Source organism: Simochromis diagramma, unplaced genomic scaffold (assembly GCF_900408965.1).
Source record: "Simochromis diagramma unplaced genomic scaffold, fSimDia1.1 OVJJ01000361.1, whole genome shotgun sequence".
NCBI classification, from domain to species: Eukaryota; Metazoa; Chordata; class Actinopteri; order Cichliformes; family Cichlidae; genus Simochromis; species Simochromis diagramma.
The window spans coordinates 8,456,743-8,476,585 of NW_024386860.1; the positions used below are offsets into that span (position 1 = coordinate 8,456,743).

At 38.1% G+C, this 19,843-nt stretch overlaps 2 protein-coding genes across 2 annotated transcripts; one reads left to right on the forward strand and one right to left on the reverse strand.

Moving 5' to 3' along the window:
• Positions 1–2,850: 2,850 nt before the first annotated feature.
• Positions 2,851–7,006, reverse strand: LOC120732615. Its single transcript, XM_040030350.1, has 5 exons — positions 6,380–7,006; positions 6,003–6,162; positions 5,565–5,638; positions 5,121–5,216; positions 2,851–4,678 (listed from the first exon to the last, which is right to left on the reverse strand). The coding sequence occupies exons 1-5, from the start codon at positions 6,428–6,430 to the stop codon at positions 4,430–4,432; spliced, it is 630 nt and encodes a 209-aa protein (XP_039886284.1). The 5' UTR covers positions 6,431–7,006; the 3' UTR covers positions 2,851–4,429.
• Positions 7,007–14,659: 7,653 nt separating this feature from the next.
• On the forward strand, positions 14,660–18,527 carry LOC120732612. Its single transcript, XM_040030348.1, has 8 exons — positions 14,660–15,320; positions 15,572–15,672; positions 15,788–15,872; positions 16,057–16,241; positions 16,314–16,404; positions 16,507–16,642; positions 16,976–17,215; positions 18,313–18,527. The coding sequence occupies exons 2-8, from the start codon at positions 15,604–15,606 to the stop codon at positions 18,368–18,370; spliced, it is 864 nt and encodes a 287-aa protein (XP_039886282.1). The 5' UTR covers positions 14,660–15,320; positions 15,572–15,603; the 3' UTR covers positions 18,371–18,527.
• The last annotated feature ends 1,316 nt before the right edge of the window (positions 18,528–19,843 follow it).

Genomic DNA, 19,843 nt, shown 5'->3' on the forward strand with positions numbered 1-19,843 from the left:
ATCAAGTCAAGGTCCAGATGTCTTTGGTCCTGTGCCAGGTCTTTGCTGGATTTTCCCTTCTTTTTCAAGGAAACCATTTTCAGATACTGTTCATCTGTGGCAGACAGTTGTCTTTTATAGGCCTGCCACTTCTGCTTTTATCCTCTGCTTGTTTCCAGTTTCCTGATTTATTCATTTTTAGTACAGAGCGTACATTAAGAGATATAGAAAGTTTTAGCTAACAGTCCATTGGGAAATGTAAAAGTTTTTTTTAAGAAGATAACTTTTCTTGACAGGCTGCTGCAGACACAATACTGATTCATCCATTGCTTTTGTTGACTTTTTAAAATTCTTGAATGATTCATATGTCACAGTTAAGTGGCTTAACAAACAAACAAACCAACAAACCAAAACATTCCTCTGAAAGCAGGTATAAATACTGGACTGAAAATGAGGGAAATAGCAGCTAATGTCCAAACCAAATCCCCAGAACACCTCCCAAAAGACCTTCAGAAACCCTGGACAACTGTTGCTCAAGACCAGATTTTATTTACAATAAAACATAGAAAACATATCAACAGTTTGACCTGATAAAAATGTGTAATTTTAAGGGAAATATAAGGTCATTTTGAATTTTATGGTAACAACACATCTAATTGCAGTGTGCAGTTTAGTATAGTCTTGTTGAAATATAAAAGAACTTGCCTGAAGAGGTCATCTGGATAGGAGGATATGTTTCTCTTAGACCTGTATATACCTATAAGACCAATCCAACTGTCAGAATCAGGGGCGGAGCGGAGAATCCCCCCTGATATTGGTATGATCCGAGCCTCGGATCATACCAATATCAGGGGGGATTCACGCACAGTCGTAAATTCCCACAGTGTGCACTATGTGCTTCGAATATTGTGTGTACTTTTTGTTTTATACAGTTGTCAGCCAGGCATCTAGCTATGAAAAAATTACACTCCAAAAGACCCCGGGCTTCTGACAAAACAACCCGGGCTTAAGCCCAGTAAGCCACCCCCACGCTCCGCCCCTGCTGTACAAATAATGTAAATATGACGGTGTATCACAAAAGATTGATATCAAACTGATCACTTGACCAATATTACGTTACTTGCTCTTCAAGTGAATCAACAAATGGCGAAATGAAAAGCCGAACAAATGCTATTTTTTTTAAGAGTCTTAGCTTACGTGTGTTTATTTCATATTTTCAGTTCTTACCCTCCCCGACTAAATCGGTTTCAGTTATGTACTGAAATATAAGAATGGACATTAGAGGCTTCTTTCAAAGAAAAAACTCAGGTAAATGTTATTTTATATATTATGCTTTGTATGTTGTTCAGTATATTTCTATGCAAAACAAGAGGGATTTCAGTACACAGCAGGATATTCACATTTGTAACCAGATATTTACATACACTTTAGGGAGAAAACATAAAACATTTTTACTGTACAACATCAATTTAGAGTAAACTTTTGTTTTAGATAAATGTTGAAATATCTTTTGAATTAGTTAAATGTCAGAATAAAGAGAGACAGAGCCGTCTATTTTTATCACTTTGATCAAATTTAGGAGCACATATACACTAAGTTTATTGTTAGTTAATAAGAAAACTGCAGGCGATTCCATTCTGAGCTGAAGAAGCTTCTGATTGGTTAGTAGAGTCCATGTGAGTAAATTGGTGGCACAGCTGTGGATGCATATAAGGCCAAACACAAAGCCTGTTTCTTTGAAATGGGAAAATCAAGAGATGTCAACCAAAACACCAGGAAAAGAACTGTGGAGCTCCATAAGTGTGGCTCAATTTTGAATACAATTTGGTGCCATTTGCAATTAAGAAATACAGATAGTTTCTCTCTTTACTCTTAAAGTTAACAAATATGTTTTTTATATTTATCAATCTAAAAAAATGAATATTTAGTCTGATTTGATGTTACAATTAAAAAAGTGTTTGTGTTTTGATCTGAAGAGTACATAAATATGTGGTTTCAACTGTATATTTGATGATTGTCAGCACAAAGAGGGAGAGAGAGGAACAGAGAGGGAGATGGAGAATGAGGACAGAACAGAGATGGAACAAGAGCAGGTGAGACACACATGTTAGTCAAATAGTTGTTTACCAAAAGTATCACCGTATCATAGGTACTCATGTATCTCGTACCTAGTGTTTCTTTTTAGGTTTGCTATTTTTCAAATTCTACATTTATTAAGTTATGCAGGCTTGTTTGCACAACAAGGCTAAATAATTATATAAACTTTTCTCAATCTAAATAGTGGACATTGGTAGAATTAAAAAAAATAAGTGTAGTGCAGGTCTATGATGATTTTTAGTGCTACTATCATCTAGTTCTGATTCTGGTTCTGTCTTGGTTAAATCCTAAGTAGTCCTGATTTTGAACTGTTGTAGTCCTGTTTTAATTCCGGATCAGTTCTGGGTCTGGTTGAATTGGGGTTTAGTCCTCATGTCTTGATACAGCCCCGATTTTGTTCTGCCTCGCTGCTTAATTAAAAAAAACTAGTTTAAGGTGTCCTGCACATGTGATATATATTTTTCCCTATATGAAGTCATTCTTTTTTGAACAAAACTCAAAACAGAGCCTATTAATCTTTCAGTCATTTCTACCCCCCCCCCCCCCAAAAAAAAAAAAAAAAAAATCCCACATGCATACTACCCTTTAGGGCTAAGCCCCGGGTGTTTCAAATGTCTGGCTCCGCCTCTGGTCAGAATTGCGGGTTTTTAAACTCACTGCTGATCACAAACACAGTGGTCTCTGTGCTCTTTAGGCTGGATCATCTTACATGTTTTCCAAAAAGAATTTCAAAATTCATCTGAACACAGAACAGTTTTCTGCTTTTCCTCAGTCAATGAGCTTCTGTCCAAAGGAGATGCCAGCATTTCTGGATCATGTTCACATATGGCTTCTTTTTTGCATGATAGAGCTTTAACCTGTATTTGTGTACGGTATGGTGAAATATGTTCACAAACAATGTTTTCTAGAAGTCTTCTTTAACCTGTGCAAAACAGCCATTGAATAGTGATCTTCAGCCTTGGGCTTCACGCACAGTAAGTTCTTTGAATTCTTAGGATTTTTTGATGACATTATGTACTGTAGATAATGAGATGTTGAAATTTTAAGTAGAGAAACATTAAATTGTGAAATTATTCCACAATTTGTAGACAGTTTTTTGCAGTTTAATGGAACTCTTCTTGTCTTTACTTCTGGAAAGCTCTGCCTCTCAAAGAGGCTCTTTTTATACCCAGGCATCTTACTGACCTGTTGCAGGTAACCTAGTTAGCTGTAAAAGGTTCCTCAAGCTGCTTCTTTTTAGGACCACTTACCTTTTCAGCCTTTTGTTGCCTCTGTCCCAAATGTTTTGGGACGTGTTGCTGCCTTAAAATTCAAATTACTAATTCATTGAACAGCTTATAACTTAGACATGTAAAACATGGCTTCCCATCTAGCAACAGTCAGTATTTTTTGCAATGTAAAGCTTATTCTAAAAAGTAACAGGTAACTGGAGCTATGGATAAAAAAACACAAAACAAGGGAATTTATGTGATTACTTTATGAACTTAGGTTGAGGGAATGTAGACTTTGCTAAACCGCGATCCACTAAGTACACTCCGAAAGCTGTAGCTGGGGAAAAACTTATCAGACATATTACATAAGATTTATTTTATTTTATTTTAAGGCATTTTTGATAGTGTACAGTGCACAAAACTAGAATTCACATATTCTAATTTCATTTAGCATTGATGCAACATGAATGTACCACAAAATATACTTTGTAAATCATATAGTAAATACCTCAAAATCACAAAATGTAGCTAAGTGTACTGACTTGCATGTGTCATTAATGTTACATCTACAGGAATTATTCAACAAACCTTCAAAAGACAACTCGCTGTTACAGCACAACATTTGTGTTTTATAAAGTGCATATAGTTGTGGCTGCATTACTACAACAAAAGCTTGAAGAAGAGATTTCATCTTATATCAATAATGGCAATAGATAAGGACATTTCAGAACGTACAACAAGGTACTTAGCAGTTTAAAATAACTTAAAAGTTTATTTTACTTTATCAATCTGTTGCTTATGAAGATCACTTGTGCCCTACATATGAACTGATATGATGGCCGAGTTGCTTCTGGCTTGTTTTTCTGAATTCCTGAAAATAGTATTTCATAGAGAAATACTGTTCAAAGCCATTTCAGTGGTCTGGAACCAGACATAAACGGGACTGGAAAGTTTAAACAAGAAGCACAATCAACATTGCAATTAATGTTTTCCATATTTCCATACCTATACAATTACATATGAATATAAAAATATTCATATTAATATCTTTTCTACATTTTCTTTGTAACTTTGGAGAAACTAGGAGTTACACAAAGCGCTACTTGCCTAATAACGCACACAGCAATTGAGCAAGCATGTTCTCAAAGCAGAAAAGCGATAGCAACAATACAAAGTAAGGAAGCTATCAGTTCTGTGTGAAGATATGGACCTCTTGTGGCAAAAGAGGGAACATTTAGTGTGCCATTCAACCATAGGCAAGAGGTCATTGTGGCATTGCAGCACTCCAGATTACATGGAGGTTTGGTAGAAGCCTTGCAAGCAGTGTAGCCAGTGCAGTTGGTGCAACCCGCTGTCCATTTTGTGGCAGTATCTGTAGACTCATTTTTCAGCTGCAAAGACAATGAGTGAGAAAGATCGGTGTAGGGCCTATGAATGGTAAAAACTGTAAATATGAGGCTAATGAAGTTTGTTTATTTATGCTCATAAAATGTATCGTAGAGGTACTTCTTATGTTTGTTTTTCAGATTCTTTTGTATAAATAATTTATTCCTTAACCGATTCAAATAAAAAGCTATTTTGAGTTCATATTGGTACATTTTATGCCCCCTGGTTCCTTTTTCTTGTATATTCTCCAAATTTTGATAAATTCAGAAAGTAAATTCATAGATTTATAACAAAGTTTGTGCTGAAGCAAGGATAGCATGAAGACGGTGTCAGCTTTAAAAGCACTAAACAAACAGAAATACGAGTGTGTAGAAGCTCAGCAAAAACAACTGCAATGAGGCTGGAAAACTTAATGAATGTTATATTTATGCTATTGAATGTTCTTACCTGACAATGTGGTTCTGAGGAGGAACACATTTGTAGTAAGGTGAAACCTGTATAGCAGTTTGCGCCGGTGCATGTACCAACACGGCACTTGTTTCCCTGACAAAAACAACAGCGCAAGAAACATAAAACTTATTTCAAACCAAGTCTCATTTACACTGCTGGACAAAGTGGTTTTTCAGTCCACACTCCATTAACTTGTTAAATTGTTGACAGGCAGTTTATTAACCAGTCAAAGATAATCATTATTAGAAAAAAAGGTAATACTTTTGTTAAACATAGTGATTCTGTTGGAAGCAAGGAACAGAGGAAGTTTGTAGCTGACATTTAAGAAAAGGGGACTGTGGTGTTAAAGGCCAAATTAGTTTTGTTTAGTGATACACAGCCTTCTTCCCGCATGCACATTTGCTTGCCAAAAGATTCATTCATGCAGCCAGCAGTTCTTACATTGTTTGCTGTTGTTTGACTGGTAGTAGTTGTAGTAGGGGACTGCGTGGTTGTTGGTTTTGTGGTTTGAGTTCCTAAAAGTAGATAAAGGAGAAGAACAAAACAATATACAGTGATGTTTTTTTTTTTTTTTTAAGATTTAAAAATTGATCATTTGCAAAGACGACAGGAGCATGGTAATTCAAGGAGTTTGGAGAGAAAAGCATCTGGACTTTTTTAAGTTGCTTGAAGACTTGCTAGCGTCACCCTTGGCCACCCTTTGTCCACTTTAAGAAACGTCTTAAAGCAACTTAAAGAAGTCCAGATGCTTTTCTCTCCAAGCTCCTTTGACTACGATGACCTGGATGACTGAGAACCTTCACAGACATATGAGCATGGTAAAACATAAAATATTTATGAGTGCTCAAATGAAGTGATTTAAAAGAAAGGTGTAGTTACCATTGGTTGTTATGCTCATCATGGATGCAAAAGTGTAATTGAGACAGCCAGTGAAATTACAGCAGTTCACAGCACAGTTGGTCTGAGAGGCATTCTTGCAGCTGTCAGCACAAGAGTTGCTGCAACTGGCAGTATACCACATGTCTGTTTGCCTTAACAACTGAGATATAACAGAAAGATTAGAGAGACGCATCTAATTTCTTTAATTTCTATACTATGTTAATTTATTTAGAAAAAATAAATGTATTTTCCCTTTAATAGTCAGTTATAGATACCATGCAATCTTTTGACTGCTCAATTCCTTAAAAAGAGGGATTTGTAATTGCTATGGCTCAAATAGTTTCTTAGTTTTTAGTGCCATTAGCTGACTGCCCTACCTGACAACAATTATCGACAGCACACGGAGTGGTGTTCTGACTGATGTACATTGAATAGCAGTCAGAGTAGTTACAGTTGAATGAGGGGCAGTATATCTGTATTTGAGAGAATTAAGAGGCATGTGATGAAGAGGCTTGAAGGAATGAAAAACACTCATAGATAAGTGAACAGAAGAAGGAGAATATTTGACTTGCCTTAGTGGTTCCATTCTCAGTCATGTCACCTGTGATAGAGAGACAGATGTCATGACTGGAGTTTTTTAAAGCAACAAAGTTAATGCGGATGTGGGGGACTCACTGGTGGTTGATGCTGTGCCTGTTAATGCGGATGTGGGGGACTCGCTGGTGGTTGATGCTGTGCCTGTGGATGTAGATGTGGGGGACTGGCTGGTGGTTGATGCTGTGCCTGTGGATGTGGGGGACTGGCTGGTGGTTGATGCTGTGCCTGTGGATGTAGTTGTGGGGGACTGGCTGGTGGTTGATGCTGTGCCTGTGGATGTAGTTGTGGGGGACTGGCTGGTGGTTGATGCTGTGCCTGTGGATGTAGTTGTGGGGGACTGGCTGGTGGTTGATGCTGTGCCTGTGGATGTAGATGTGGGGGACTGGCTGGTGGTTGATGCTGTGCCTGTGGATGTGGGGGACTCGCTGGTGGGTGGGTGGGTGGGGGGGGTGCTGTGCCCTGTGGATGTAGTTGTGGGGGAACTGGCTGTGGTTGATGCTGTGCCTGTGGATTGTAGTGGTGGGGGGGACTGGCTGGTGGTTGATGCTGTGCCTGTGGATGTAGGGGACTGGCTGGTGGTTGATGCTGTGCCTGTTAATGCGGATGTGGGGGACTCACTGGTGGTTGATGTTGTGCCTGCCGATGTGGACTGGCTAGTGGCTGAGGAAGAATGGATAGTGAGCACAGTAATACCTTCACTGATGTTAGAAGAGGGCTGGTTGGTACTGGATGCTGTTGAGCTTTGTAGGGTGGTAGTGTCTGCTCCTGATACTCCTGATACTAACATGGATAGCAGAAATAGTCCTAAAGGGAGGACTCGCAGAATACCTGTAAAGTTGAGCATTTTGGAGGAAACATAATAAGACAGGATTGGGTGGATTTTTTTTAACAACATTGCATAATGTGCATGGACTGGATTTTTTGGGAAACTTTTTATAAAATTCTCTAATATTATGGTGATCAGAGAATAAATCATAATGAGTGATGATATTTATCAAGGATTTCATGCAATATCTTAGCTTCTATTTGAAAGACTGGCACAAATACCAGGTAACTGGTTCTGAATATGCCTTACCCTTTTTTATCCAGGTGCAAATCAATATAAAAACTATATATTACAGATTCACAATATGAGCAAACTATTTTGTTTTTTACTTATGCTGATAAAACTATAAATCTGTTAAAAAATACCGGGCCTAAGATGTTTATATATCTATATAGTGCCCTTGGGTTTGGTACCAATGCTATTGAAGCTTACCTTGGAACATGAGCAAAAGATATATAACTGGCTCAGACGTCGCCTGAAAAGTTCCCCATCAGGTGTTGACAAACCAGGACATACTGAACATGGACATACATGCACAAGAACTGGCATATGGAATTTATGAAATGCTACTATGCCTGCTGATCCAATGACAAAAGTTGCAGAGCATGTTTGAAGTTTGATTGAGTAGAAAGCAATCACCTGGCAGATCAGTGCAATAACCTCAAATGAAGACAGACAGACTGGTGAAGTCATATACTCCACTGGTTCTGAATGAAAAAGAGTCACAACAAGATGTCCATAACTGAGGCTCTAGAAAGTTCCAAACAAAGGCTCACCGCCCTGGCTGCTAGGCTGAAGAGATATATCACAGAAGGAGAGCTGAAGAGAATAAATGATCTGTTATAATAACTTTGTCAGTGTATTGATCCCTGGCTTCTCCAGTTTACATGTGAATCCTTGGGCAAGATACTGAACCCAGAGTTTCCCCAGTGCATCCCATGAATGCATCTTGTGAATATAAAAATTTTGATAAAAGTGCTGTATGAATGTGCATGAAATTGGGTAAATGAGAAAACTGTTTTCAGTGCTCAGATTGAGTGGAAAGTATATAAGTGCCAATCTATTTACACTCACGCCCCATTATAATAAACAGATACTTAACACTGTCCTTAACACCAGCTGTTAGGACTGTCATTCTTAATATTTAGCATAATGCATGATTGTACCTGAATTTTGCATTACAGAGATTATTTTATGATATCATTATGATGATCGGACAGCTGGACCATTTAACCAACAGCCCTATGAAGCAAAATTTAGTACAATGATGCATTATGCTCAATATTCAGAAAGATAATCCTAGTGGCTCCACAGTGTATTGATTTTCACATGTGCCTAACAAGCAAAGGTTTCCTTTGTTCAATCTTAGAAGGAAGCACAAAACCTTTTCAGGTTTTGTCAGGAAGGGCATCTTGTATTAAAAAGTATGTCAAATTAAATGTGGGTTACCTACTAAGACAACCCCCTTTAAATAAAGGAGCAGTCAAACGTAGTTTTTACTGGTAATAACATTTCTTACAAGCTGAGACACATAAACATGTGTCTCTAGCAACCACAGACTGACTGTAATCATGGAAGCTTGTATTTATCTGCAGCAAGGCATGCCACTCTGGTGCACAGGTACCATGCCAACATGCGTGTGTCATCTTTTTATTCATGAGAGAGCAGTATGACATCTTTGCTTTTGGGACATTTGCACTGGGTTCCCATAGTTTCAGTGGTTAGATGTGCATTTGTTTCTTCAAAAACATGCAAGACCTGAGCCTTAATGGATGCAAGTTCCTTCGTGAGACATGCATATTGCCTATTAAACCAGCCAAATCCCAGTAATTTTTATCTGATTTTCTCTATTCTGAACATACAACAAATACTCCATGTCTTCTTTTTCCATTCCTTAGTTTTATTCCTTTCCTAACTTCAAGTCTAAGGTGCTGCAGAGGGCGCAATATGCTTGAAACATTAAAGTTGTGCAAGTTTTTTCTTAAATGATAGGCAGGATGGGTGGAAAATAGACAACCCTAAAACATATTGATTGAGTCTCCATTTCACCTGTGTAACAGAATATATATGTCACTGAGAACAGTGCTTTTAAATAGAGAATAAAATACAAACTCATACCTGTGTCTTTTATAAAAGTAGTGGAGGTCATTATGCCACTGCCTGAAAGGGAGGGAGCTCTTCGTCCAGCCTGTAATTATATAATACCCATCAAATTCCCAGTAAACTCATTATCAGCATGAAAGAACATCTTGCATTGTCCTTCCTTTCTTTAATACCCACTGAGTTGTACTCAAAATTGAAGATTAATCTCACCAAGATAAATAAACTAAACAATAACTGCATTTCTGTATTGACAAGGTCTGTATCGGTGGGCACAGTTCACCCTGTTTACCCACGGTAATAGGTCTCTGAATTACAGCCATGCTCATTCATTGTAACACACCTGGGCACTTTGTTTGATCTGTGACAGCGTCGATGGTCATCAATGGTCTTCTCTTTTCACAAATCTCCAATTGTTCTGGTGAAACTGATCTCATAATTGTTTGGTTGAGTTACAATATAAGAAATTTAAAAGTAATGTGATATGTGACATTTAAACCTGTTGTGCTTTTTTTTTTTGCACAGTTTCTCAAGGAATTAGTTTCAGCATTTTCTGGTACTTTTTTTTTTAACCAGCACTGCATGGTAATCCCCCCTATGAGGTAAAGTTTAGTTTTGTGTAGTGACACATAATTGTTTTTTAAGTGTCTTGCAGTGCAGTGAACACAATTAAAATGTGTTTGTTCCATGCTCAGTGCCCCTGGGAGAGCCACTAAGCAGCATGGCTTGTTTTTTCCTCTTCTTCCTCGGATCCCAGGGTGGCCTCCTGTGGGCTCTCCACCCTGGAAACTGACCGACAACAGTGGCCATTTTAGCTTCCATGTCAAAATGCAGTTTAATTAGGAAAACTGGCAGGAATTTCTTGGTTTGGTGCAAGCTGTTTACTCTTAATGATGCCAATATACCTATTGTAGTGTCCTCCTTACACAAACTTCCTGTTTACATCATCTTATTGGTAAACTGCTGCTGCAAGACTCAGTCGATGTACTAGTTAGTATTTGGCAAAAGCAGTCATGAATGATGTAATGTTTTGGGAATATTAGGAGGTTTCAGGGAAGGAATTAGTTGTATTAGCAACTGCCTATTCTATAAAGAGCAATGGAGAATAGGCAACACATGCTACAAACAGAACACCTGAGTATAAATTTTTAAATGATTTTGTAATCAAAATCCTCAAAGTGGTTCATTTTATAGACATCATAACACTAAATGTTTTTGAGACTGAAACTGAATATTACATTTTAAATATTAAGGGATATAAAACCTTTATTCAAATATTGGAAAAAACATTAGAAAAACATATTCACCATATTTGCACATGTAATATGTAAAATAATATTTTGTAACTGAAAAACGTACAATAGAAAACGAAGAAAACATCAGCCTGTTGTATAATTATCCAGCTTCAATGGAGCCGCCTGCTTGCTATGCGTAAATATAGCTTAAGTAATTTAAGTAAAACTAACAAAGTCCATCATTCAAAATCGGTAAAATCCACTCACCTGTGGTGCACTGGGCATGGTTTGTCTCAGCTGTGGTTGAAGTGAATGAGCTTTCTTCCACTGCAGAGTTCTCTCTTGCTCTCTGTCACCTCCTCTGTTTGCTTCCTGCTGATAGCACTGCTGATGGCAACGCAATAAGAACAAATTCTCAGCTGGACACTTATTCAAGTGTGAGAGGAGGAGACTAAAGGCTTGCACTTGCTGGATGCCCCACAATTGATGTTGTAATAAAAGACGATATTACTTTACAGTACTCACACAGTTTTGATTACTCTGAGTTCAAATAAAAAGTGTACATACCGAAACTTACAATTAACTGAAATAACTGAGTGGATTAAGCCTGTACTTGTCTATGAGAGCACAGGTGAGATTTCAGTGTCCTGTGTGTTGATTGTATAGGGGGCCTCTTGGTTTCGGTTCAACACAATGTGAAATTAGACCCCCTTCTCTCTCCCAGCCATACGCCCCCTCTGCACGCTACAATTCGCTCTTTGTGGCTCAAAGAACATAAAATTCTTGGGCATGACACCAAAGAGCCTTGCACAATTCAGGTGACAGAAGTCCTTCCTTTTTTCACTGCAGCTCCAATAATAATAACGACATTTTGTCGGCTATGTATGGATAATTGTATGAAAATAACCCTCAAAACGGGAGTTTTCTGGATTTCTAAATTAGGTGGAAAATCTGACTCTGAACTTTATTTGTACTTTCATTTAACGTTAGAGATTTCTCATTAGGCAGTGTTTGAGCTATTTTACTGTTAATTATATAAACATATTTAGAGATAATAGTGATTAAAAGACATAAAATGGTATAGAATATCTTATTTTAAAAACATAACAGAACAAGAGAATGTTTTTTCTTATTACACATCTTTGAAGTAATTTATTGGCCAAACCTATCAGGAATCACTCGCAGCACAACCTAAAGGTTAAAAGTTTGGACAGTGATCTCCTCCATCTCCAGCAGAGATGTCCCACTGACACCTAAAATACCATTAAATTTAAGATTTAAGTCCTAAAAGCAGGTAATGAGAACTTATTATCATAATTAATTATGCACCTAATTCATTAATTGCATTGGGGTGTAAGTGGATACCCTCATTTTGAGTGAGATGATGTGAACTAAAGACATTTATTGGTGCTAAACATTCTGGAAAAGGCTACGAAACCATCTTCTTTTGCCCATTTTGAAAATTGTAACCTCAGGTTTTTGGTGGTGTGGGAACAACTCAGTAGACTGATCTTTAAAAAGCTCAGACCAGCCCATTGGATGAACAAGAACAATTATTCCACGTTTAAAATCACTTAAATCACCTTTCTTCCTGATTCCGATGATGTTTTAACTTTGGTAGGTCTTCTTTATCATGTCTGCATGCTGAAATAAATTGAATTAATGCCATATAAGACTATTTTCTAAGAATGAATGTTTAAAGTAGAATAAATAAAATGCGTATTTTGGATGTCAAACTCCTACAAAAGTGTTGTGAGGAATCTGTAGCAAGCAGTTAATTATTAATCTGAACAGTTACATTACAGTCATTTCATTTAAATGCTTACATACTTTTCCCCCACTACAGACATATAGTATATATAGACATGTTTTACTTACCCCAATTAAATGAATTATACTTTGTTATTTAATTATTAACTTTATCCAGTTTTGGGATTAGTGTGATAATCTCACAATGTTTGAGTGATATTTTAGTTTGAAAAAATTATTTAGGAATTTAAGGCCGAGTGTAACTGACTATTAACAATCCATGATATAATTTTGCATTTTCCTTGGAAAATAATAAGTGTTTAAGTATCTTACATGTCCAGAAAATACAGGGTTGGTTAAAAATTCCATAAACTGGATACAAAACTATGTAAAGGTATATAATTTACATAATATAATTGACAATAACATCGACTGCAGATGACTGGGACTTTGCAAACACAGTCAAATGAGGAGCTATGATGAACTTAGATAATTATAATGTCATCGGCACTTTGCAAAACAGGTTATAAACCATTACTTGAGTGTGTTTTTTATTTTGTCTGTGACTATAAGTGTCTATATGTATGCATAAGAAATAAAACCCAAGATGTGAGATAATTGTTTTACTCTCTGAATTCCACAATAAATTGTCACAGCTTGTCATACTAAGTATCATGCAGTGCTATCATGTGCATGTGCATGTGTATGTGTTAGCGCTGTGATAGACTAATGACCATGCTGTAAGGTGCTTTTGGGATAGCCTCTGGCACCCGCCAAAACCATTAACCACATAAATGGTTGCATATAAGCAACATGTGTTTGCCAGTCCTTTCTAATAACTATTTGAATTGGACGGCCACATATTTTGCTAGTTTTATGCTGCAGCCTTTATTAATTTTTGTGAAAGAAAAAATAATCTGAAGGCTGGTTTGGGTAAAATGGGAAATCATTTAAGGTTCATATTCTTAATAATATGAGCCTAAAATACAATTTACTTTTGTAGTTTCTTGGCCGCATTACTGTGGATTCTGTTCTGTCTTCATAAATTTGCTGAATATTTACCTCTATGTTGGTATGAACCTACAGATACTTGTAAAAGAACAAAAACCTTGTGCGTCACATAGGATGTATTTTTCAAACATCAGAGCTTATCAGGTACAAATCTGACACCCAAAAGATATGAACACAGAATCAATCTTCCCTGGGAATTTTCTCTTTTTTTTCTCTACCTCTTGCAAAATGCCGCCTCAAGTTTCAGGTCAAACTAATTAGTCTGATACACAGCTGGTGAGTCACTGTAGATGTTGCTAGGAGAATAACTAAGCACTTGTGTTGCCACTCCCTAGCAGTTTTCATGTCTCTGTGCACGGTGTGATCATTTATAATAGATGTGACTAAAAATATTATGTTTTATAGAAACTTTAAAAAAGAAAAGAAAAGAGGAACACTTTGAAAACACATCAGATCTCCAGCATACCAGAGATCCAGCATATCCAATATGCTGGATCTCTGGTATGGCCTGGGTAATGTGTTTGAAATGAAAGAATGACACATTGTTTGATGGAAATTAAATTAACAGTCTACAGATGGTTGAATTCAAAGAAACCCCCAAAATATAACAGAAAAAGTAATGTGGCAGGCAAGTAAATTTTGCTGAAATTTGATTACAGCAACTCAAAATGGTACTCAATAGTTTGTATGGTCCCCACATACTTGTGTGTGTGTTTGCCTGACAACACTGGGGCATGGTCCTATCAAGACAACAGATGGTGTCCTGGGAATGCCCTCCCAGGTCTGCACCAGGACTGCACTGAGCTCCTAAACAATGTGAAGTGCAACCTGGTGGTCGGATAGATGAACCGAACTATTGATGGACCTTGCACCAGTGTATGGTCTAACAATGGATCCATTAATATTGTCCCAATACCTAATGTCAGACAGGATGTTGTTGACTAACCTGTCTGTGCCTCCCTCCATGGATATGCCAGCCCAGAACATTACTGATCCACCAAAAACACATCATGCTGAACCATGTTACAGAAGGTCGGGTGCTCAGGCTACATTCATTAAGTCTGTTTCTGATTGTTTGGTCAGAGACATTAACAGGAGGTCATTTTGTAGGGCTCTCGTAGTGCTCATCTTGTTCATCCTTGCACCTGATGGGTTAAGGTTCTTCTACAGCCTTGTTTCTCCTAGTTTCTCCTACATTACTGCCTGTCTCCTGGAATCTCCTGCATGTTCTTGAGACTGTGCTGGGAGACATAGAAAACCTTCTGGCAATAGCACGTATCGATGTGCCATCCTGGAGCATTTGGACTACCTGTGCCACCTCTGTAGGGTCCAGGTATCACCTCATGCTACCAGCAGTGACACTGATCTTGGCCAAATGCAGAGTGAAAACACAGTAAGAAAGGAGAGATTTTTGTATCAATATTAAGGATGACCTCTCCAGTTTGACAACAGACAGACTAAACAGATGGGTGATGATACTGAATCCTTCTTCCTCCAACAGATGTAACAGTTGCACTAAATGTAGAGGCTTATTCACATTGTTTATCAGACTCAGTAAACCATATGTAGCAGCTTGGATACAACCAGATAGTGTAACTGCACGACTAAGAAGATTAGACTAGATTTACCTCCCGGGCGGTCGTCAGCAGCGCTCACACAGAGCTGGCACATAGCAACAGGTCAGTGAGCCCTGTGTGGCACATTAGCCTTCACCATAGACTGGGACAGAGGCCCTTTTAGCAGAGATGGAAGCTACCATTTCCCTATGACTTCTAGCCTACAGTTAAGCTTCTGCAAAAGGTCAGTGTCCTGCTCGAAGTCATAAGCTTTCAACCACATTTTAATTTCAATGTGGTTTTTGAGTGTGTTTATGTGTTACGAGGGCATAGCCTGGTAGCATTGACCTACAGATGGTACAACCTATTTTTTTCTTAGAAAACCTACAACTAGCCTTGAGTTTTCTGTAACCAAATCCACTCTTTTGTAAAGATATAATCTTTCAGCTGTAGTACTTACTGTACTAAAGAAAAACAATTCATTTTTCTGCTCAGGATAGCACAATGTGAGAGGACGGCGCTTTAACATGACAGTCCTATGGGCTGTGTTTACGTGGGCAGTCAAAGGGATACTCTGCACCTGCAGGTTCCTTTGGGTGAGTGTATGCTCATTATATTCACATCTGGGTAATCTGCTTACATCACAGTTTAATGAAGGCTCTTGTAAGTGGTGATTATAAAAAATTTAATCAGTGTTGATCTGCATTGCAGATATGTCCATACAATGCTATCAGATTCTTACCAAGGGAAAACCCCATTACAGAGGGCAAAAGCCATCAGTTGAAACAAGTTGTGGGTAAGAAACTCATAAAATCAAAGAGTGATCACCAGCACATTTAAAATATCTTAAAAATATTTAAACACTCAATTTCACAGTTTATTTTCTTAAAGCCTCTCTTCCTCCTTATGTAATCCTACTTCACATCCCCTTTGCTAATGTGCAGATTTAGATGATTACCTTATTTGATGTTATTTGTCAGGTGCCGAAAATAACAGGATTGCCGCCATACCAGGTAGCCCTGACCGTACATTTGCCCTCCAGAAGAGACTGACCAAAACTGAAAAAGAGGTGCTATCACTGAAGACCAGGATTGCTTGTGAGAGAGCATCATGGGAAAGGAGGTTTACAGAGCTGAAGAGAAAACAGGAAGAGCTGCATAATCAGGTGTGTTTGTGTGTGAAGTTGTGTGTGGGTGGCTGAGGTTCTGTAATTATACCTTTGCCTCCTTTCCCTCAGCTGGAGTCTGGAGTGTTGGTGAAAGTGGGCAGTTACAGTGACCAGGGAGAGTCAGGAGTGGACAATGGAGAAGCATTTGAAGAGTATTCAGGTAAATGGCAGTAACACAATTATGGCAATAACAGAACAAATTTTCATATGCGCATCCTTTTGTATTTAGCCATGATATCAGCTGCTAATGTCTCACGTGCAGGCGGCCTCCATCAGCGCAGAAGGTCTGACATGTCATCAAGAAGTGATAGTTATGAATGCAGTTTGTCAGGCAGCCAGTCATCTTCATCCTCAGCACAGAGTTCAAGACCTTCCTCCTCCTCAACTTCAGCCTCGAGGTGTTGCTTTCAAAGAAACGGTTTGGCAGAGAGTTGGATAAAAAAAATATTCTTATGTCTATGCTCAGAAGTTTAACTGCAAACAGTGGAAACAGCAGGGACCATTTCAGAGTCATGTGAGGTCCTGTGTCCTATTGAAAATGTATTATGTAAAAAATCGTTCGGCAACAGTTATAATCCTCCCTCTTAAGAAATGCACAGGGTGTATATTCAAAATATAGTTCAAAAAGCAAATTTATTCATTACGTGGAATATATTTTAGGATCATAATTCCTGATTTATCGATGTGTGTGATTTTCTTTCTATTCACTAAGAGAAGTTTTCTTTCTGCAGTGTGAGATCATGGAGGAAATCTCAAGGGCCACATCGAGTTTTTGTTCCTCACTCCCCGATGGACTTACAGCTAGGCCATCGGGTCAGGATCATGCTGCCATCTGGGAGGATCAGCACAGGAATAGTTCGTTTCCTCGGTCACCTGCAGGGGGAGGTAGATCTCCACCTTGGAGTTGAGCTGCAAACTCCTGATTCAGGGCTATGTGATGGGAGCCACCTGGGACACAGCTACTTTGAATGGTAACCAATGTCATTTTCCTACCTGCCGTACTCAAGCAACATGTACATGTTTTTGCTCTAAGGTTGTGCGCCTTGACATTTAGTAATGTACTGCGATTTGGATGTGTGCACTAAGTAATGCTTTTTACAATAATCTCAGTATCTATTTAAATTCGAATGCTTCTAAACCTTTACATTTGTTTTGAAGTGTATTTACCTTAAGCACCATTCTTTCACACAATTACACAATGTATTAATACATTAACTTTGATGGATTTGATATTCCATATTTCAATATTTCACCATCTCAAGGGTTTACATTAAATGATATGAAAGCAGAAGAAAATCTCTGAATACATAACATGTTGAACCTTGAAGCAACACCAAGAGACTACATAAGCATCTTTCAAGTGCCACAGCTTACCTGAGAAATGTGGCTGACCATGTCACTGACCACGCTGTACCCATCGTCTGATGGTTGCTTCCAGCTCAGATCATCTCAAACTGGTTTACCGAACCTGAAGATGAGTTCACTATAGTCAAATGTTCTCCACAGTCACCAGATCTCAATCTAATAGACCATGTTTTGGATGTGGTGAAATGGAAAACTTGCATCATGGATGTGTAGCTGACACATATGCAGCAACTATCTGTGAATATGGACCAAAATGTCTGAAGAATATTTCTTACAGCTTATTAAATTCATGTCATGAAGAAGTAAGGCATTCCTGAAGGCAAAAGAAGGTCCAACATAAAACTGCAAGCTGTGTCTAATGAAGTGGCTGTTGGGTATTTTTTAGGACTACAGCATCTCCAATCCTCTGCACATGCATCTGTCAGGTCATCTTAGCTGTCTTAAATTACAGCATTAAAGGCATGAGGTGCGACCTTGTAATGTGAACTCACTTTCCTACAATAACAAACTTGACTGAGTGCGTTTGGAAATGTTACTTAAATTTTGTATTTTCTTACGAGACTGCAAAAAAACAAAACAAAAAAACAACAATAACAAACACACGACCTCCGCGACATCTAAAATATTAAAATTATAAATATAAGTGTGATTTTCTAACGTATAGTCTGTTTGAATAGTAACTTAATCTCCTCTTTTTCCCCAGCAAACCTGGATATGGGGCTTTTGTACCTTTCCACAAACTACTAATGGCATGGGAGTAACAAAAATACATACATCTTACCAAGCTTGCCATCGACTAGAGGACCAGGTGAATACAGAACAGCATCATCAATCTGACACTGCAGCATAATGGTACATTTACACATGCATCTTCCCTGTGAATCGATATCAATTTCCTATTCACAATAAAAACATCAGTTCAACAAACAGTGCTGTGTGAAGGTTAATGTGTTACCAAGTAACTGATGATTGTTTGATGAACTAGTTTAAGTCTGCTAAAAAGTACTCCTTTCTGTAATGCTAAGAGAAATGCTGAATATCAAGTGCACGGTCAAGTTTGTCTAAAAGCCTTCAGGTATGAGATTATTACTTGAAGCCGGTATCAGCATGACAAAGGAAGAGGCCATCATATTACACGCCTGTGAAACACAACCTGTACTCAAGCTTTTATGTTCCTTGTCTTAACTGACAAAGTGACTCCATGTTGCAGAGAAATTGTCAAAAAAAAAAAAAAAATCTTGATAAGCTAACAGCTATGTTTAAACAAAGGCTTTGAAGCCCAAGGTTGTTTGAGTATGCTAACCGAATTCCCTGTTTACACATCATGGTAAATGGCCTGTATTTGTATAGCGCTTTACTTAGTCCCTATGGACCCCAAAGCGCTTTACACTACATTTAGTCATCCATATGTTCACACACTGGTGATGGCAAGCTACATTGTAGCCACAGCTGCCCTGGGGCGCACTGACAGAGGCGAGGCTGCCGGACACTGGCGCCACCGGGCCCTCTGACCACCACCAGTAGGCAACGGGTGAAGTGTCTTGCCCAAGGACACAACGACTGAGACTGTCGGAGCTGGGGCTCGAACCGACAACCTTCCGATTACAAGACGATCTGCACAAGTTATAGAAGTAAAGTTATATAAAGTAAATATTTACATTCATTCAACCGTAACACCTCACTCTAGCTGGTAATGGTAACTGTGTTTCTTGATTAAACAAATATTATTGTTGCACCTCCTGGATAGTTGGCATAGTTTAGATTTTTGAATTATCAAAAAAAAGAAAAGAATCAAAAGCCAAGAAACAGAAGTGGTCCATCGAGTCTCAAAACAACATTAGATAACAAAGAATTGACATGTTGGGTAATATCTGCAACTCTGTGAACTTTAAAAATAACAAGGACATTTCTCAGGGATATAGTCATAGAGTTAGGGTGTGAGAAAGGTTGGTGTATTTGCACAAAACGGTTTTGGAAGGCTAGCAGCTCTGTGAGGCTACATGTGAGCTACTGACCCAGCACACAATGATTATAATACCAATAACCGCAGCGATTAGCATGTTAACAGTTATAATTTTCAATGTGCATTAGCATAAAGATGATTCCCTTTATTTTAACATAAATCTAGTGTTCATGCTGCTTTAAAACAGCAGCATTTTGTTTAATTAATTAGTTCACAATTACCTTATTAGCGTGTAAAACTAGTTAAGGTGAGCGCTACATTGGAGAAACCA

Bases quoted from the DNA above. Each gene is read 5' to 3' on its own strand.
- LOC120732612 (XM_040030348.1), top strand. From the start codon at position 15,604: ATGACAGTCCTATGGGCTGTGTTTACGTGGGCAGTCAAAGGGATACTC. The intron at 15,673-15,787 runs GTGAGTGTATGC...TCTGCATTGCAG, and splicing joins GCACCTGCAGGTTCCTTTGG to ATATGTCCATACAATGCTAT. The intron at 16,242-16,313 runs GTGTGTTTGTGT...CCTTTCCCTCAG, and splicing joins AGGAAGAGCTGCATAATCAG to CTGGAGTCTGGAGTGTTGGT.
- LOC120732615 (XM_040030350.1), bottom strand. From the start codon at position 6,430: ATGTACATCAGTCAGAACACCACTCCGTGTGCTGTCGATAATTGTTGT. The intron at 5,639-6,002 runs GTAACTACACCT...ATCTACTTTTAG, and splicing joins GATGAGCATAACAACCAATG to GAACTCAAACCACAAAACCA. The intron at 4,679-5,120 runs GTAAGAACATTC...TTGTCTTTGCAG, and splicing joins CCTCAGAACCACATTGTCAG to CTGAAAAATGAGTCTACAGA.